This window comes from Sinocyclocheilus grahami, unplaced genomic scaffold (assembly GCF_001515645.1).
Source record: "Sinocyclocheilus grahami isolate Dianchi unplaced genomic scaffold, SAMN03320097.WGS_v1.1 scaffold419.1, whole genome shotgun sequence".
Taxonomy (NCBI): Eukaryota; Metazoa; Chordata; class Actinopteri; order Cypriniformes; family Cyprinidae; genus Sinocyclocheilus; species Sinocyclocheilus grahami.
This window is the reverse complement of record NW_015505598.1, coordinates 1,973,304-1,991,110: the sequence shown is the minus strand read 5'-3', so window position 1 is coordinate 1,991,110 and position 17,807 is coordinate 1,973,304. Positions and strand designations below refer to the sequence as shown.

The 17,807-nt window shown below is 38.1% G+C and overlaps 1 protein-coding gene across 2 annotated transcripts in view; it reads right to left on the bottom strand.

Annotated features, from left to right (window-relative positions):
- Positions 1-16,171, bottom strand: part of LOC107551305 (RNA-binding protein FUS-like) — a 17,951-nt gene extending 1,780 nt beyond the window's left edge. Inside the window, exons 1-14 of one of the 2 annotated variants that reach the window (XM_016232863.1) lie at positions 16,040-16,171; positions 15,579-15,612; positions 15,355-15,397; positions 10,135-10,204; positions 9,911-10,061; positions 6,934-7,046; positions 5,261-5,390; positions 2,959-2,993; positions 2,417-2,449; positions 1,232-1,341; positions 914-1,043; positions 695-823; positions 532-607; positions 359-444 (exon numbers count right to left, since the gene is read on the bottom strand). In XM_016232863.1, coding sequence (XP_016088349.1) covers positions 359-444; positions 532-607; positions 695-823; positions 914-1,043; positions 1,232-1,341; positions 2,417-2,449; positions 2,959-2,993; positions 5,261-5,390; positions 6,934-7,046; positions 9,911-10,061; positions 10,135-10,204; positions 15,355-15,397; positions 15,579-15,612; positions 16,040-16,049 — 1,150 coding nt within the window. In that variant the 5' untranslated portion in view covers positions 16,050-16,171. Of the gene's footprint in view, positions 1-358; positions 445-531; positions 608-694; positions 824-913; positions 1,044-1,231; positions 1,342-2,416; positions 2,450-2,958; positions 2,994-5,260; positions 5,391-6,933; positions 7,047-9,910; positions 10,062-10,134; positions 10,208-15,354; positions 15,398-15,578; positions 15,613-16,039 lie in introns of both variants that reach the window. The other variant, XM_016232862.1, reaches the window with a different exon arrangement.
- Positions 16,172-17,807: the final 1,636 nt, after the last annotated feature.

Genomic DNA, 17,807 nt, shown 5'->3' with positions numbered 1-17,807 from the left:
GAAAAAAAAGAAGGAGATAGTGAGGGTGGGGAGGGGGGGAGGCGGCGACCCAGAATTCTGAGTGAACATCGCAAATCTCACTTTTTTGCCTCCCTGAGTTGAGTGTTTCAAGATTCAGATATTTTAAATCTCACAACTGTGTGTGCTATACAAAAAACAATTGCATTTGAGTTTTTATCTTGCAATTGTGTTTATTCTTGCAGTATTGAGTTTCTCACAATTCCGTTTTTTTTCTCCACAGAATTGCGAGAAACACAATTAAGAGGAATAAAAAAATAAATAAAAAAAAACTATCCATGGTGGAAACGAGCTTCCTTAAACTGCTCCCTCTATTGGTCAATACAAGCCTCACACTTACCATCTCCACCGCCATCACCTTCTGGCTTTGCCGTTCCACACCTGTTGCATTCGTATCTTCTAGCGAAGTTCATGTTGCCACAAGAGCTGCAAGAGGTGGTTTAGCAATAATTACAATTATTCAGAAGTCAGATCCCTCTCAAACACATTCACAAATAACTACATGCACCGAACCTGTTAGGACAAGGCCAGTCTCCACCCTTGACATCAAACGAGGGACCTCCACCAAAGCTACCTCTGCCTCGAAAACCTGGGAGCACAAACAGCAGAAATATGAGTTGCAAAACAACTGATTGGTCTTATCCAAGCAGAGTAGAGTCAGATTCACGAATCATACCACCGCCGCGTCCTCCTCCTCGTCCTCCTCCTCCACCCCCTCCTCCTCCTCCTCCTCCTCCTCTCTGGGTGAATTCAGCTCTTCTGGTAGCAAACGACACCTTGATGGCTTTTCCTTTGAACTCTTTTCCTGTAATCCAGCAAAACAAAGCAGCCCCAAAATCAGCCCCATTTATTTGAATGCTATTGAAGTCAGAGACCGCAGGGATGACTCTCTTACCATCAAACCAGTCAATGGCAGCTTTGGCTGAGGGAGGATCGTCAAAGGACACTGTGGCTTCACCCTTCAGTCGTCCGGTGGCTTTATCAGTGTACAGATTGATCATAAGACTGCCGGTCTTCTTATTGACCTGTCATTACAGCAGATTTAGTGTAAACCAGGATCCTTTAGGACTGCGTTTACCAAAAGCATCACAAGCTTAAGTGCATCTTAGACCTATTGAAACCAATGGAGCCACAATCGACTTAATCTTACGATGCTTTTGAGAAACGCAGCCCTGGTGTGTGAAGTTCATGACCGTCAGGCGAGCAAACTTGCCTTAATGATTCCAATTTGTTTGAAGTAGTCACCCACTTCCTCAGTAGTGACGTCTTCACTCAGACCTTGGACAAAGATGGTGTTATTGTCAGAGTTATCCTGATTGCCATCTGTAATTGGGAGAAGAAACACATATTGGAGTTGAGACCATCACAATATTTACACCATGCTTAACACACACACAAAAAAAGGACTATTTAAATATGAATCCTGCATGTTCTGCATCTGAAGCATGCATGGCATTCAGTGTTTACAGCCTCTGCAGTCTCACTACATGAGGACAAACACATGAACAACATTCCCAAAGCTGCTCTGGGAGTCACTTCATGAGCATTTCATATGGGGGGGGGGAGAGAAGAGGGAGGGAGGGAGAGAAGAGGGAGGGGAAGAAAAGAGGGAGAGAGAGAAGGAGAGAGAGAAGAGGGAGGGAGGGAGAGAGAGAAGAGGGAGGGAGGGAGAGAGAAGAGGGAGGGAGAGAGAGAGAAGAGGGAGGGAGAGAGAAAACCACACCAGCACCTCACATACATGTACAAACAAAACTCTTGACAGAACCAGTCAAAATAAAAGCTTGATTTGACTTGAAATTGTGACAAGTATATAACTGTTGTACAGCAGAATGCATGCCTTAATGTATTGATACAATTACTAAATTTTTATATTGATTAAAAGAAATTGTTTTATGCCTTCATTTTATTACCAGAAAAACGTAAAATAATTGGGGGAAGGAAAAAACAAAAAAAAACAAAGCCCTATTTAAAAATCAATGAATAATAAATCTTTGATTAATTATTTCAAATTTAATTACATTTAAATTGAATAGAGCAATATAATTTAAGTATAAAACTTAAAACATTTTAACTTATAAAAAACTTTTTTTTAGGGGAACATTTTTTGTAAGGGCCTTAAAAGTAATCTGATAATTTCATATATACTAGTTTAATTTTATGGGTTTCATGATTTCAATTAATTAGACATGCTTTTTAATTACTAAAGTTTCACTTAACCATCAAACAAATCTGAAATATTAAATAGAAATAATAGGAATCCAGCAAAATTAAAAAAAAATTTTTTTTAAAAAGACGACTTCATAGAGCCCTCAATATTCATGCCAACTCAAATAAAATCACTGCTTGCTTTCTACGATGTTCACTTTGAACTTTAAGGTGACGTGTTTTCTGCACTCACCTCCATCATCCTTCTGACTGTAGTCTCTGGCTCCTGAAAAACAAGACACGAAAGGGGAACACCACTTTGAGAACTTGAGAAATAACATGAAGTCTATGTCTATGAACAATTAATAAAAACCAAACTGCTATGCTATGTAGATTTGACCTTTACAAGTGACAGTTTACTCTATGCACCAGTGTGTCCAAAACTGCTGCGCCATTTCCAATACCTTTGTACACCAGAAGAGATTTTCTGTGAGACTAGCAAAATTAAATGAGAAGTATTCATCTAAATCACGTCTCATCTTCACCATGTGCACAGTTGGCATCCAGAACACTGGCATTTAATTCAATTTCCTCATGCAAGAAGACCATCTTATAGAGTAAATCTGGGTAGCTGTTACGACTTTAGCCCACAAGAGCATTACCAGAGAGGACAGCAATAAAGACAATAAGGTGATGTTCCTTTGGGTTGATATAAAATGGTGGCTCAAGAGCTCATTTGTCAGCTAATTTTTTTAAATCTCCTTTCCCCCACTGAGACAGATGCTCATCACTTACCACCGTAATTTTTGTAGCCACCACGGTCACCACCACTGCAGAGGAAAAATTGAAGATATGATGGCTTTCCATTGTTGAAACCTGGGAGCGCAAGGCTCCCTCTTTACCAGTATTCCTTTCATGGTTTACTACTGAGAAGGAAACTGCTCCCATTGACAGATAGGTTAAAGATGATGGGCCAAATGTACATGAAACATTGCAAATTGAAACCAAAGGAGGCAAGCCTCTTTCCCAATTAGAATTGCTTTTTTCTGATTGAACGTCAAGATTTGATGCGACAAACCAGAGAAGAGCACGGAGGACAACCTCCCTGCTCCCTCTCGAGTTCTTCATCAAGAATTTACTCTAGATTTGAGCGTCTAACTGTTGTGGCACTCGTGTAGACGAGCACACATTTTCCTTCCATTATGAGTGCTTATGAGCTCCAATGGCTGAGGTCCAACTTTAATTTCACTCACTTTGATACCTGTAGTATAAAATGTAGACCGGTTAAGACAAAGAAACAACACTGTACAGACACCGATTCATGTGGAGCGACTGAGAACTGTTCCTTGCAGCAGAACTTTCCAACGTGAACACTCTCCCAAAGGGAAGGAGGGAAAACTGATGGAGACTAGTGCTGGGCGGTATGACCAAAAATTTATATCACGGTATTTTTAAAAATTATACCAGTTTCACGGTACATGACGGTAATTTTTTTTCAAGCATGAGCGGGTGTTAACCATATTTTCTACTGATTGAGAGGAAATACTGCAGTATATTGACTTAGAAAGCCCTATTTTACTGTCATGATGAGTGAATATTGTCAAAAAATACCACACTAAATAGTGACTAAACACAACCCCTTTTAATACATGTTAACCAGGAGTCACTCATTTATAATCACGGCATCGTCTGATAAAATCAACATGCATCTACACTAAAGAGCGGCTATATTACTTTTTTGTCTCATGCAGCGCACTGCCTGCGTCCAAGTAACAAACTAAAAACAACAAACAAAAAAGTGCATGTGATATTAATAGACGAACTATGCTCATATTTATAATTCCAAACAATCAGTAAGCGACAGGTGCTAGGAAATGCTGTTTTGTACTCATTTATTGAGGAGTCGCTGCTTCTCTGCCGCTCACTGCACAGAACACACACCGAGAGAGGCAACACTTCTCCGGGGAAGTCAGACCTCGCGCAACAGCACTGGAGAAATCTTCCAACTGAACCATAGCTAAGGTTTATCCAGAGAAGTCACTAGGTTTGTCAGTATGAATATTCTATGGAAAAAAGCCGCTAAAAGGGTGTGAAAGTTGCTAAATCTAGTGCTAAAGTGGCGCTCACGTGTGTGAGACGCGGGAGCGGATGGCAGCGGGCGCTGGATATTTGTGGAGGTCAGTGTGGATATTGTGGATGAGTTCTTCTGTGTCATCACGTTCTATTAGTTCTACAGCTTCAGTTTCTGAACTTTCACGCTTACTAACACATACAGCTGTGCTCTCACCGCAGTGCAACAGTGAAAAGGGACCCCTTTCAAACAGTGTCGCGTTCCGAACGTTGTTTAAGCGACATACACCGGTATTGCGGTATTTTTAAAATTCATATAACAAAAATAAACACCGGTATTCGATATGAACCGGTATAGCGCCCAGCACTAATGGAGACCAGAAGAAATGAGCTCTAAAAACAAATCTGCATTAAAGGCTTCAGTGGAAACTTAAACACTGTTTTGCCTTTTCTTCAAAATTAGAATTTAATTCAAAAGGAAACCCGAGAAATGCATAATAAAAAAAGTGGACAAAATGCATTACTTGGGGTTCTCCTACACAATGTCAAGATTTCACCATAATTAGCCAGGCTTCCGATCAATTCTCATGTTTAGACTGACCTAAATCAGACTTTAAGCTCTTACCGATTCTAGAGCAGATGAAACCTTGAGGGAAAATATCCACAGATGTGACAATTATGCAAATCTTTGTGTTTCTAGCTATACCGTCCTATATGTGATGCATGGAGAGTAACCTTACGGTTTTAGCCTAAATGCCATTTATAAGCATCATGCAACTAACTACAATAATGTTAATAACATTCCATTGGGTGGAGTGTCACTTTATAGAAAAACAGATGGAGGGTCCATAAAGAGTACAACCAGTTCAGATAATAAAAGTAGACAAACCTCCTCTTGTGGTAGAAGAAAAAATATTTGGGTTATCCAGAGGAAAAAAAAAAAAAAAAAAAAAGTACTTCTCAGGCCTATGTGCATTGTTGATTTTTTACAGTGTGTGGTGATACCTTCTGGGGTGGTCAGACTTACCCCATACCGGAGGGTGGCCCACCGCGGCCACCTCTGTCATAGCCTCCGCGGTCATAACCCCCACGACCTCTGCCCCTGAAACCCTCCGACCTGTCCGAGCCACCGTCATCGCCAAACCTCCGGCTATCACCTGAGGAGAGAGCGAGATCCTAAAATGTTTAGGATTTGCTGCCAAACATTAAAACCTGGTTTCACATGGCACCGGTTAAGCCAAGATTAGGCCATAGATTAATTAGGACACAAGTATCTTTTATAAACAGGCCTTAAAGGGTTAGTTCACCCAAAAATGACCTCATACGTCATCCTCCCGGAGCTGCTTCTGTGTACAACAGTGAGCGCAAGCTAGATTAAAGTGATTATTATTAAGTTTTGAATACGGATATTTTTCTTAAGAAAACACATCGTTTCGCTACAGGAGGCCTTTGTTTACCCCCCGGAGCAGTGATGCATTTTTTATTATGGATGCATGCGCTTTAACTAACTTCTTTTGGACTGGTGCACTGCAACACCCGCTGACTGCCATTAAACAGCTTGGAAGATCAAAGACCATTTTTAATATAACTCCGATTGGACTCCTCTGAAAGAAGTCATACACTTAGGATGCCTTGAGGGCAAGTAATTCATGGGCTAATTTTTATTTTTGGGTAAACTAACATTTCCCTTTGTTTTGAAACACCAGGTCTCTCCTGTACAGAGATTATAAACGCATTTAATTTTGGTTTGTTAAAACCTTGTTAGAATTAAATAATCGATTAATGAAGTTCTTCAATAAAGTGTACACTGAAAGCTGAAATCAAGTATAAATCAATCACTGCTTTTATTCCCCCACAGACAAATGCAGTGGTAATCTTAACATTTTATCTAAAGATTTAACAATTATAGATGGTCTAAAGCAACAACAAATTCTGAAAATCTTTGAGCTCCTTGTATTTAAGTTTTCATAATCCATTTGAAAAAAAACAACAACATTACACATGAATAAAATCTGTATATATAAAATTACTTGCATAATTTACAAGTGTCAAGTTCGTCATTTTTATTTAAGCTATAGCATCTGACCTTTAATTCAAAGCATACTTGTTATTTTATGAAGTTGAGTACTGCTTTATTAAATCAGAAACAATCTTAACGTTATTGGTGTATTTAACTTTAATTTTATTATAAGGCCAATAGCACCCCCTAAAAAAATAAAATGCCTTTCCGGACCTGAGGTTGGCTGCTGCCGCTGTTACTGCACGTGTTATTGACCATTTACTCTACTGTACAAAGGACGCATCAGTCTGTACATGTATTTTTCGATTGAAACAGTGAATCCAATCGTCACTCCGGCAAACGTTTGCTTCAAGAATGACTACACTGCTGAAGTCTTACCACTATCACACCCTGACCACGTGAGCTATTCATTTTATCGGAAAGGCATATCGGCATAGTATTTTTTTTATATCGGGCCGATGCTTACATTTTAAGCCATTCTTGGCTGAATCCGATATTGTTCAGATAATATCATGCATCCCTAAAGGCACTCGCATAGATCAGTTAATGCTAGTTTCTTTCAGTTAAAACAGCCCAGACATATTTTAGTCTGGGTCTAGGCTTAAGCAACTTAAAAAAAAGAAAAAAAAAATCTGGATCTAGGTCTATGCAAGATATTATGCAATAAATTACAAAATTACCTTCATTGCGTCGCGCATATCCACCTTGAGACCCCCCGTACGCTACTCCGCCAGCACCTCCTCCTGACTGCTGTCCATAAGATCGCTGCTGTCCATACGACTTATCACCATAACTGCAGTGAGACAACGGAAGAGGATAGACAATTATGGGAGGGTAACAACTAGGGGTTGAACGACTTTCACGATTTTTTATTTTTTTTTTAAAGTCGACTTTTATGTGATGAAAGTAGAGTCGAAGTCGACTAGTCGCGGATGACGTCATTGAGCAAATAAGTCTGGAGCTGTGACAAACACCTTGTGCACAGCTATGGCATATGGCACAGCGCTGCCCACATGGTTATTGCTCCTATAACAGTTCATTTTTATCAGTTCTTTTGTCTTTGGGTCATTGTATTTCTCACAGATTTCTGCTTGTTCTAAATCAGATACCCATGGATTAAAGTTCCGCCGCTACGATGGATTTCTGTCAGTTCATAAAGACAGTCACTTGCTTCATTCCTGAATGATTCAACTGTTCGAACGAATCAATTGAATGAATGATTCAGTGATAAATTGCCACCACCTGCTGGCGGATTTGGTTTCCTTTTTTGCGTATAATTTCAGTTATTTGAATCATTTCTGTATTAAAAATGTTATTTAAAATTTTAGTTCAATTTCGAGCATCCAGTAATATCATCACGTCTTGTGGAGCGCTTTCAGAGTATGCATTTATTTGTCATTTTAACTGTTTGGAAACAGTGTAAATGTGGAAGTCCTTCAAAGATTTCTTATCCTGTTGTGCCCTCTATAGGACCAGCTACTAGTCGACGTCAAGCTTAAAGCGTCATGGCAGAGCATTGAATTGGACTAGTTCAGATTTTCTTTGAATCAGAAAATCTTTTGACCAGCATGCAGCATGCATCATGATCCTTGTTGACCGTTCAAAGATGCTGGTCCCACTGACAGCAGCCAAATTACCTTGTGGCTAGGGATGCACTGATTTATCGGCCGCTGATATTTATCTGCCTGTTTTTGATTATTTTAAAGCCATCGGCATATTGGAAATGGCATGAAAAGGGCAGATACCAATGCTTATTAATTAACTGCATGGAGACAATGAGTAGCATTGTCGGTTGCATAATCCAACGTTTTTCTCTGGGCAAAAAAATTAAATGCATACAAAATCTGCACAAATTAGTTTGTCAGACGTCATAGTACAGCCTATGCAAATGTGATGCTGACACATCCAACGAGTTAAATTAATAATAGGTAAGTCGCATTAGCAGTGCCCCGGCGTTAGTTTACCCGAGGATACGTCACAAACCACCAAGCATTAGGCCTACATTTAAGTGAAAATGATTGGCATGTAATATGCAGCTTTTCGTGTGTTTGAAACAAACAAAAATGGCAGGATAGTGTAGAACACGGATTCACAAAAGCTCACATCACGCACCTGCAGCACTTCTATGAATGCAGAAAACCAAATAAAACTATATAGGCTACATAAGGAATATATAGGCCTATACACGAAATATGTTTCACTTAAATCATTAACAGATTAACAAAACGAAAGAAAAATAATTGTGCTGAGTTTCGGTTCATTGTAAAGTCCTCTGAATTTCACGGAAAGGAAACAGATGGCAGAAAGCGGTTTTCTTTATTTTGCAAAAGCGTCAACAGTTTTGAATGATGTTTTGCCTCAATGCGAGTTAGTAGTATATTTTTATTTAATGCCATGTCAGCATCTCAGGCTATTTTAATGGCAAAAACGAAAAGAAAAAAAAAAAGTATGATATGCGAGTGAAGAACAAAGCCTATTGTTTACAAATACTTTAACATCCAGATACGTCACGAATATGGAAACATTTGGATTCATGCAGAACGAGAGTGGTAGGCTTTTTTTTTTTTATAATCTGTGTTGGCTATAAAGCGTTGAGTTCTTTTGTTTAGTACACTTGGTCAAAATCTAGAAGAGATGCTGTACTGACTAGGACTAAGAGCAAGTTCCAGATCAAGACTTTTTCTTTTGAGTACAGAAAACACTGTACTTTATTATTATTGGCAAAGGAAAAGTTAAAAATAAATAAAAAGTTATTAACCGGTATTTACTCAAACCTGTTTCTGAACGTAATACAGAGGAACGCAGAAACAGAAACTATCAACTACCGATTCAGCTCGGAGTGAACCGATCATTTTAAGCCCTGCTTTATGCAATAGACCAATATCGATATCAGCCAATAGTGGTTTGTTAAAAGCAGTATCGGCCAAAAAAAAAAAACCTATCGGTGCATCCCTATAATTTCATATGAAATAGACCCTCTCTCTCACATATAGGGTTGGAGCTAATCAGGCCAATCAGGAGCAGAATGTCACATTACACTGTAGTAATAACTATGATGGTTACACAATTACAGGGCTATGCATTCTGTGACAGAAACCAGTGTTTGGCATATGAAAAATGCTGTTTCCGAACACTTCCTACAGAAACCCTGTAATCAGCAGAGTAAACATACTTATGTCATCAACAACAAGAGTTTGTTTGTGTTTAACGCCATTCCAGCTTCTGTGGCTAGTTTCATGTCGAGAAATATTACGGCTGAATTATATCACATTTTTACAACTTATTTTTGCTAAAAACTCAAACTGTATTTGGTTTAACTTGGTTAAAAATCCCTTCAAAAGAGTTAACTGAAAAAAAGTTTTCTAACAGAGGTAAAACCAGCACAATCTAATAAAACATGCTGAATGGATAAAGGGATTCGGCAGAGAGAACATGTTGGAGGATCTTCCCCTAGCATTAAAATCATCCTGGAAAGACAAGACTATTATACAGCGGGTATAAACAATGTGGTCCCATCGGTTAGAGAATTGATAGAAATGTCTTTCCAACATTGGGACTAAATTCATGGAGTTTACTCATTCTATATAGATCCCACTCGGTTTGTCATCAATAATGATCGAGACAAGATGTGGCTATGACAGAAGTCCGATCTCTCACCCGGACGAGGATTCGGATCCCTGCTGTCCGTAGCTGTCATAGCCCTGCTGCTGCGGCGGCGGTGGTGGTTGCTGCGGTGGTTGTTGTTGCTGCTGCTGCTGACCATAACCACCAGAGGAGTAACCCTGAGACGACTGGCCATAGCTCTCTCCTTCAGGAAATCATGTCCATTACACACCATCCATCATTAAATGCATTCATAAAATCACTTATAACCCACATACCACTAGGCTGTCCATAACCACTGTAACTCTGTCCACTGTAAGAGCCGCTCCCATTACCCTGACCATATCCCTGCTGGAAAGACAAAATCATTCAGTGCCAACATATACACACACACTACCGGTCAAAAGTTTGGGATCAGGAAGACTTGTAATGTTTTTTAAAGAAGTCTCTTCTGCTCATCAAGGATGCATTTATTTGATCAAAAATACAGAAAAAAAAAACAGTAATCTTGCAAAATGTTATTACAATATAAAATAATGGTTTCCATTTTAATATCCTTTAAAATATAATTTATTTCTGTGATGCAAAGCTGAATTTCCATCATTACTCCAGTATAAAGCGTCACATGATCTTCAGAAATCATTCTAATATGCTGATTTATTATTAGAATTATCAACAGCTGTGCTGCACAATATTTTTTTTTTTGGAAACTGCGACACTTTTCAGGATTCTTTGATGAATAAAAAGTTCAAAAGAACAATTTATTTAAAATATAAATTTTCTCTAACAATACAAATGTTATAGAAGCCATCACTTCTTAAATTCACATCCTTGCTGAACAAATGTTAATTACTTTCAAAAAAAGAATGAATAATGTACTGACCCCAAACTTTTGTACGGCATCGGTTTAAAAAGCGTGTATCGGCTATAAGTTGTCATTTATGTCGCAATGCATCGTTCTAACATATTTGCATTGGGAAAAACTGATTCATTTATATATAATTACTAGTGGATGTGCTATACTTTTATTATTTAGAAAGTGACCAATATTGTATATGTAGATTGATTTCTCCTCTAAACGGTTTCTCAAGCGCACGCTCTCGTCACCGCTGCTGCTGCGTGAATATGACGAATCACAACACCACGAGACCCGAGGAAAAGCGGGGATTAAAAGTCCAAAACCTGACCTGAAATAATCTAACAAATCAATCGGGGCTAAAGCAGTTCCATTAACGACAAATTAAATTCACAAAATCTCACTAATTTGTGCCCATTTATTCTTAAGCAGTTCTTAATGTCGATCATGGATCAAATCGATCCACCATCGCAAACAGCGAATGTATCTGTGCTGTTTAATGCATTTGAGACGTGTTTTCCTCCGTGCATAACTGACATGTCACAGGTATATTTTTCATCTGTAAATGTCAAAGTCACGCAAACATTTTGCTGTCAGGAACGGGGCACGCGAGAGCAACGAGTGCTGCTAAACAGACTGAGCAAAATCATTGAGTAAAATATACATTTTGCTAAATGTGTTTTTGGACATTAAATGGGTCTTGTAGAATTTTAAACCTACATAAGTGTATTTCTATGATAGCAGTAACTGTAAGTGGACTATTGTAATGGGCAAATCAAATGTAAGCTAGTAGGCTACAGTACTAATTACTAAGCTCAAATGAGTTAATGCGGGTTTCTTATAGCAGTTAAAATGTAGTCACTTTCTTTTATTATTTTCATTTTTAATTCAGTGATTTTAAATTCTAATTTAGTTATTATTTTAATGCTTTAAAGAGCAATTTTAGATCGTTGTGTTCTGCAAACTATAAAAGGTACAGCTGTAATAAAACCTGAGAGAAAGGCTGCATGGCTAGAAACTGTAAAAAAAATTTTTTTTTTAAAGATCAAATAATAGTATGCAATAATAGTAATAATTATGTTCCTGTTGGTCAGTAGAGCAGCTTAGCTTAGCCTGCTTTAGACCAGGTTAGCTTCTCAGCATAAGTTGCCACAGTGACTGAGCTTGATCTAGGCCTATGTTAAACTTGCTTTATGGAACCAAATCATTTGACAATGAGTCAGACTAACTGAAATAAGCCTGGCTTATTTGGTTAACTTGTTTTATGAAACAGCGGGGATTAAAAGTCCAAAACCTGACCTGAAATAATCTAACAAATCAATCGGGGCTAAAGCAGTTCCATTAACGACAAATTAAATTCACAAAATCTCACTAATTTGTGCCCATTTATTCTTAAGCAGTTCTTAATGTCGATCATGGATCAAATCGATCCACCATCGCAAACAGCGAATGTATCTGTGCTGTTTAATGCATTTGAGACGTGTTTTCCTCCGTGCATAACTGACATGTCACAGGTATATTTTTCATCTGTAAATGTCAAAGTCACGCAAACATTTTGCTGTCAGGAACGGGGCACGCGAGAGCAACGAGTGCTGCTAAACAGACTGAGCAAAATCATTGAGTAAAATATACATTTTGCTAAATGTGTTTTTGGACATTAAATGGGTCTTGTAGAATTTTAAACCTACATAAGTGTATTTCTATGATAGCAGTAACTGTAAGTGGACTATTGTAATGGGCAAATCAAATGTAAGCTAGTAGGCTACAGTACTAATTACTAAGCTCAAATGAGTTAATGCGGGTTTCTTATAGCAGTTAAAATGTAGTCACTTTCTTTTATTATTTTCATTTTTAATTCAGTGATTTTAAATTCTAATTTAGTTATTTTAATGCTTTAAAGAGCAATTTTAGATTGTTGTGTTCTGCAAACTATAAAAGGTACAGCTGTAATAAAACCTGAGAGAAAGGCTGCATGGCTAGAAACTGTAAAAAAAATTTTTTTTTAAAAAGATCAAATAATAGTATGCAATAATAGAAATAGTATAAACTGAGACAGTGGTAATATAATTATGTTCCTGTTGGTCAGTAGAGGAGGTGAGCTCAGCCTGACAGTTAGCCTGCTTTAGACCAGGTTAGCTTCTCAGCATAAGTTGCCACAGTGACTGAGCTTGATCTAGGCCTATGTTAAACTTGCTTTATGGAACCAAATCATTTGACAATGAGTCAGACTAACTGAAATAAGCCTGGCTTATTTGGTTAACTTGTTTTATGAAACGGGCCTCGAGGCATGAAAAGTGATCATATTTTCTCCATTGCATCGAATCGCATTGTGTTGAATCGAAATCGTATCGAACTGCATCGTAACGGGTGAATTGTATCGCATCGCTAGCTGCTTCATATGCATCTTTAATGTATCGTAGGCTATGCATCGAGATGCGTATCGGCCTCAGTCATGATGCACATCCCTAATACACACACACTCTAGGGCTGGGCGGTATAGAGTTTGTATGATATATCGATATTTTCTTTATAAGTGATTCGATATGAGGCAATACCGTTTATATCAATACACAGTTGATACGAGCGAATCTGAAAATATAGTGGATGACAGACTGAGCTGCTGCGGAGAAAGTGCATTATCCAGTTTGTTCTAAACATGTGACAAGCTTCATATTAAGGCCTTTAAAAACTGGTAAGACAGTTTATGGTTTCGTTTGGCATTTTAGTTCAAGCGGCTCGGCCCGTCATATGCTCTGACAGAAAGGCTGTGTGTGCCGCTGACAGACACTACTCGCGCGGTTTAATGTGTTTGAGATGTGCGGTCTTCCTGAATGCAGAACTTGCAGGTATATTCTCCGTCTGTAAACGTTAGAAAGCCATGGAAATATTTCCATTTTTCTGTCAGACGTGCATGAGCCTTCTGCTTTGAGATTCTCCGCTAAACTTCACAGACTTCAGTGAACGAGCGCAATAATTCTGACTAAAATATACATGTCGCTGAAATATTTGTAGTTGGACAATAAATGTGACGCGCAGAATTGTAAACCTACAAGTTTATTTTTATGATAGCACTGACTGTAATGGGGTATTCAAAATAGCATAACTACCGTTTTTGTCCCTTCTCATTTATTTTCATTTTAGTGAATTTAAAGGGTTAGTTCAGCCAAAAATGAAAATTAGGCTGCGTTTCACTCACCCCCGATGCATCCTAGGTGTATATGACTTTCTTCTTTCAGACGAATCCAGTCGGAGTTATATTAAAAATGGTCTTTGATCTTTCAAGCTCTATCGTTGCACTCAGCGGGTGTTGCATTGCTTCAATTCAAATGACGTGAAATAAAAAGCACCCTTTTTCTTACAAAAACGCATCGATTCGCTACAGGAGGCCTTTGTTCACCCCCCTTTTTTTTGTGGATGGGCGCTTTTTATTTCACGTCTTTTGGACTGATGCATGCAACACCCGCCGAGTGCAACGACAGAGCTTGAAAGATCAAAGAATATTTAAAATAACTCCGACTGGATTCGTCTGAAAGTCATACACACCTAGAATGCCTTCAGGGTGAGTAATTTATGGGCTAATTTTCATTTTTGGGTGAACTAACCCTTTAACTTCCGCTTTAAAGCCTTATTTTGTTTTTAGATTGCCATGTTACAATGAAATGTGATTTTAACCCTTTTTTGCACATAATATAAAGGCTTACATTCACTTTGTTTTCACAGCCTTTAATACACATCGTTTTGTTGGACAACATTGGACAGTAACTGAAATTAATTTATATATATATATATAGATAGATAGATAGATAGACACCCCCCTTTTTTTTGTGGATGGGCGCTTTTTATTTCACGTCTTTTGGACTGATGCATGCAACACCCGCCGAGTGCAACGACAGAGCTTGAAAGATCAAAGAATATTTAAAATAACTCCGACTGGATTCGTCTGAAAGTCATACACACCTAGAATGCCTTCAGGGTGAGTAATTTATGGGCTAATTTTCATTTTTGGGTGAACTAACCCTTTAACTTCCGCTTTAAAGCCTTATTTTGTTTTTAGATTGCCATGTTACAATGAAATGTGATTTTAACCCTTTTTTGCACATAATATAAAGGCTTACATTCACTTTGTTTTCACAGCCTTTAATACACATCGTTTTGTTGGACAACATTGGACAGTAACTGAAATTAATTTATATATATATAGATAGATAGATAGATAGATAGAGAGAGAGAGAGATAGAGAGAGAGAGGGGGGAGAAAATAGGTTTTTTAATCCAAAAACACCGAAATATAAATGGCCCAAAAAATACAGATATTAATTTTTGCCCATGCCGCCCAGCCCTAATACACACACACATATACATATATATATATATATATATATATATATAGATAGATAGATAGATAGATAGAGAGAGAGAGAGATAGAGAGAGAGAGGGGGGAGAAAATAGGTTTTTTAATCCAAAAACACCGAAATATAAATGGCCCAAAAAATAGATATTAATTTTTGCCCATGCCGCCCAGCCCTAATACACACACACATATACACATATATATATATATATATACACACACACACATAATATATATATTTTTTTTTTTTTTTTTTTTACACACACACACTAAAGCATAATGAAGCAATACCTGTCCAGCTTGATAGGCCTGGGATCCACCATAAGATCCGTAGCTGCACAAAGAAAAAAGGGGGGAAATTACACCTCCTGAAACACACTAATGAGTAATATTCCCAAAAACTCAAACCGTGGCACTGCCGCCATATTCTCGTAACGTTACCCGGATATTCACCCAGTAACACAGATCTATAACAACTATTCATGCAGATTAGTCATAACGCCCATAACGCAAACCTTTGTTGAGCGCCAGGCTGACCGTAGCCGGAATCTGCGGACACAAATAAACAATTAGGCAGAATATATGAAGCACCGCGACAAAGTTAATCAAGTCAGAGAAACGCGTAGCTTACATAAGCGTGCGCGTGAGCATTAGTAAAAATGCTAAGCTAACAACCACACCACGCCATTCCCTGAGCTCGCGGCTAAACGCTCATCCTCGCTACACTCACACAGCCACCGAGCTCGGCTTGTATACTTAAACAGAAGATACACATACTTAAAGAGGCTTATATCGTGTTTTCTATCGTGAATGTGGTTTTATATCTAAACATGATCAAACACCGCGTCGTCGGTTTTGTTAGCCGCTAATGCTAAGCGCGCTGCGGTTATCATCTTTTATGTCTCACAAAACTGAACAGCAAACAAATAAAGAACGATTACTGCGTTACGGACTACGCTGTATTATACATATTCACCTGAGGCCATCTTTCCGAAGGAGTTAAAACGAAAGACCACCTATTCCAAAATAAAGAAATTAAAAACCCGGCAGGAGCGGAACACGCACTGCAGACTTCTTTTGAACTCTGACCCGAGACCGGATGGTACAGTCCAACGCGCTGAGCGGGAACGTGTGGACTCAGTCGGTTACTCGACACATACGACTAACTCGATACAGCAGCGACGTCTGAAAGGCACGATTTGTGGCGAACCGATAGCAGAGCGAACGAAAAGCATAGCGCAATAGATATATCGAGTCCAAATGCATTTGGAGAAAGACCCCCGTCTGTTGGAAAGTGGTATCAACTTTGCGCCTTTTCTGTCACGTGATCTCCACGGCTTTGTGACGTCACGACACGATGGCGCCCGCTTTCTTTAGCTTCTTTGAGAAGCTAGACTCTCTCCAAATATAGGGCTTGCATGGGTGTAATAAAAAGTATTTTCTGTTATAATGTTACATTTATCATATTTACATAATGCATACATAATAAACCAATAATAATGCCCTCCTGAGAACCATTGGGGGATTTTTGGGTGAACTAACCCTTTAACTTCCGCTTTAAAGCCTTATTTTGTTTTTAGATTGCCATGTTACAATGAAATGTGATTTTAACCCTTTTTTGCACATAATATAAAGGCTTACATTCACTTTGTTTTCACAGCCTTTAATACACATCGTTTTGTTGGACAACATTGGACAGTAACTGAAATTAATTTATATATATATATATAGATAGATAGATAGATAGAGAGAGAGAGAGATAGAGAGAGAGAGGGGGGAGAAAATAGGTTTTTTAATCCAAAAACACCGAAATATAAATGGCCCAAAAAATAGATATTAATTTTTGCCCATGCCGCCCAGCCCTAATACACACACACATATACACATATATATATATATATATACACACACACACATAATATATATATTTTTTTTTTTTTTTTTTTACACACCAACAAATAAACCAATAATAATGCCCTCCTGAGAACCATTGGGGGGAAAAATTAATTAAATTAAATTATTTTACAACACTGTGTACCTTCATACATTCACTCTGAGCTTTGATTCATCATGTGTTATTACTGCACTTCTCGATATATGAGTAATATACACAGCAACTGATTTTAGTAGCAGTGTGGTTATGCTATTTCAGCAGAAAGGGCCTTTGGAGCTAGCATTTTAAAAGTCATTAAATGTAACTGTGTGTGTGTGTGTGTGTGTGTTATTGTTGATGATTTGTAATATTATTCTAAAGGCAGAAAATAGTGATGAATAAAAGCATGATGCATCTAAAGATGACGGGCGACCAAACCGTCCTTACATGCACTGATGGGCAAAAGTGAACAAAAACAGGCTCAAGAATACACAGCAACTGATTTTAGTAGCAGTGTGGTTATGCTATTTCAGCAGAAAGGGCCTTTGGAGCTAGCATTTTAAAAGTCATTAAATGTAACTGTGTGTGTGTGTGTGTGTTATTGTTGATGATTTGTAATATTATTCTAAAGGCAGAAAATAGTGATGAATAAAAGCATGATGCATCTAAAGATGACGGGCGACCAAACCGTCCTTACATGCACTGATGGGCAAAAGTGAACAAAAACAGGCTCAAGACAAGGCTGGTTAAATTTATATTTAATCATTACAAATATGCCTAAACAGCTGTATGCATTGGAAACAACAGGTGCATATGAAACTATGATTATGTAAAAAAGAGAAAAAGTACTACTACTATATATATATATATA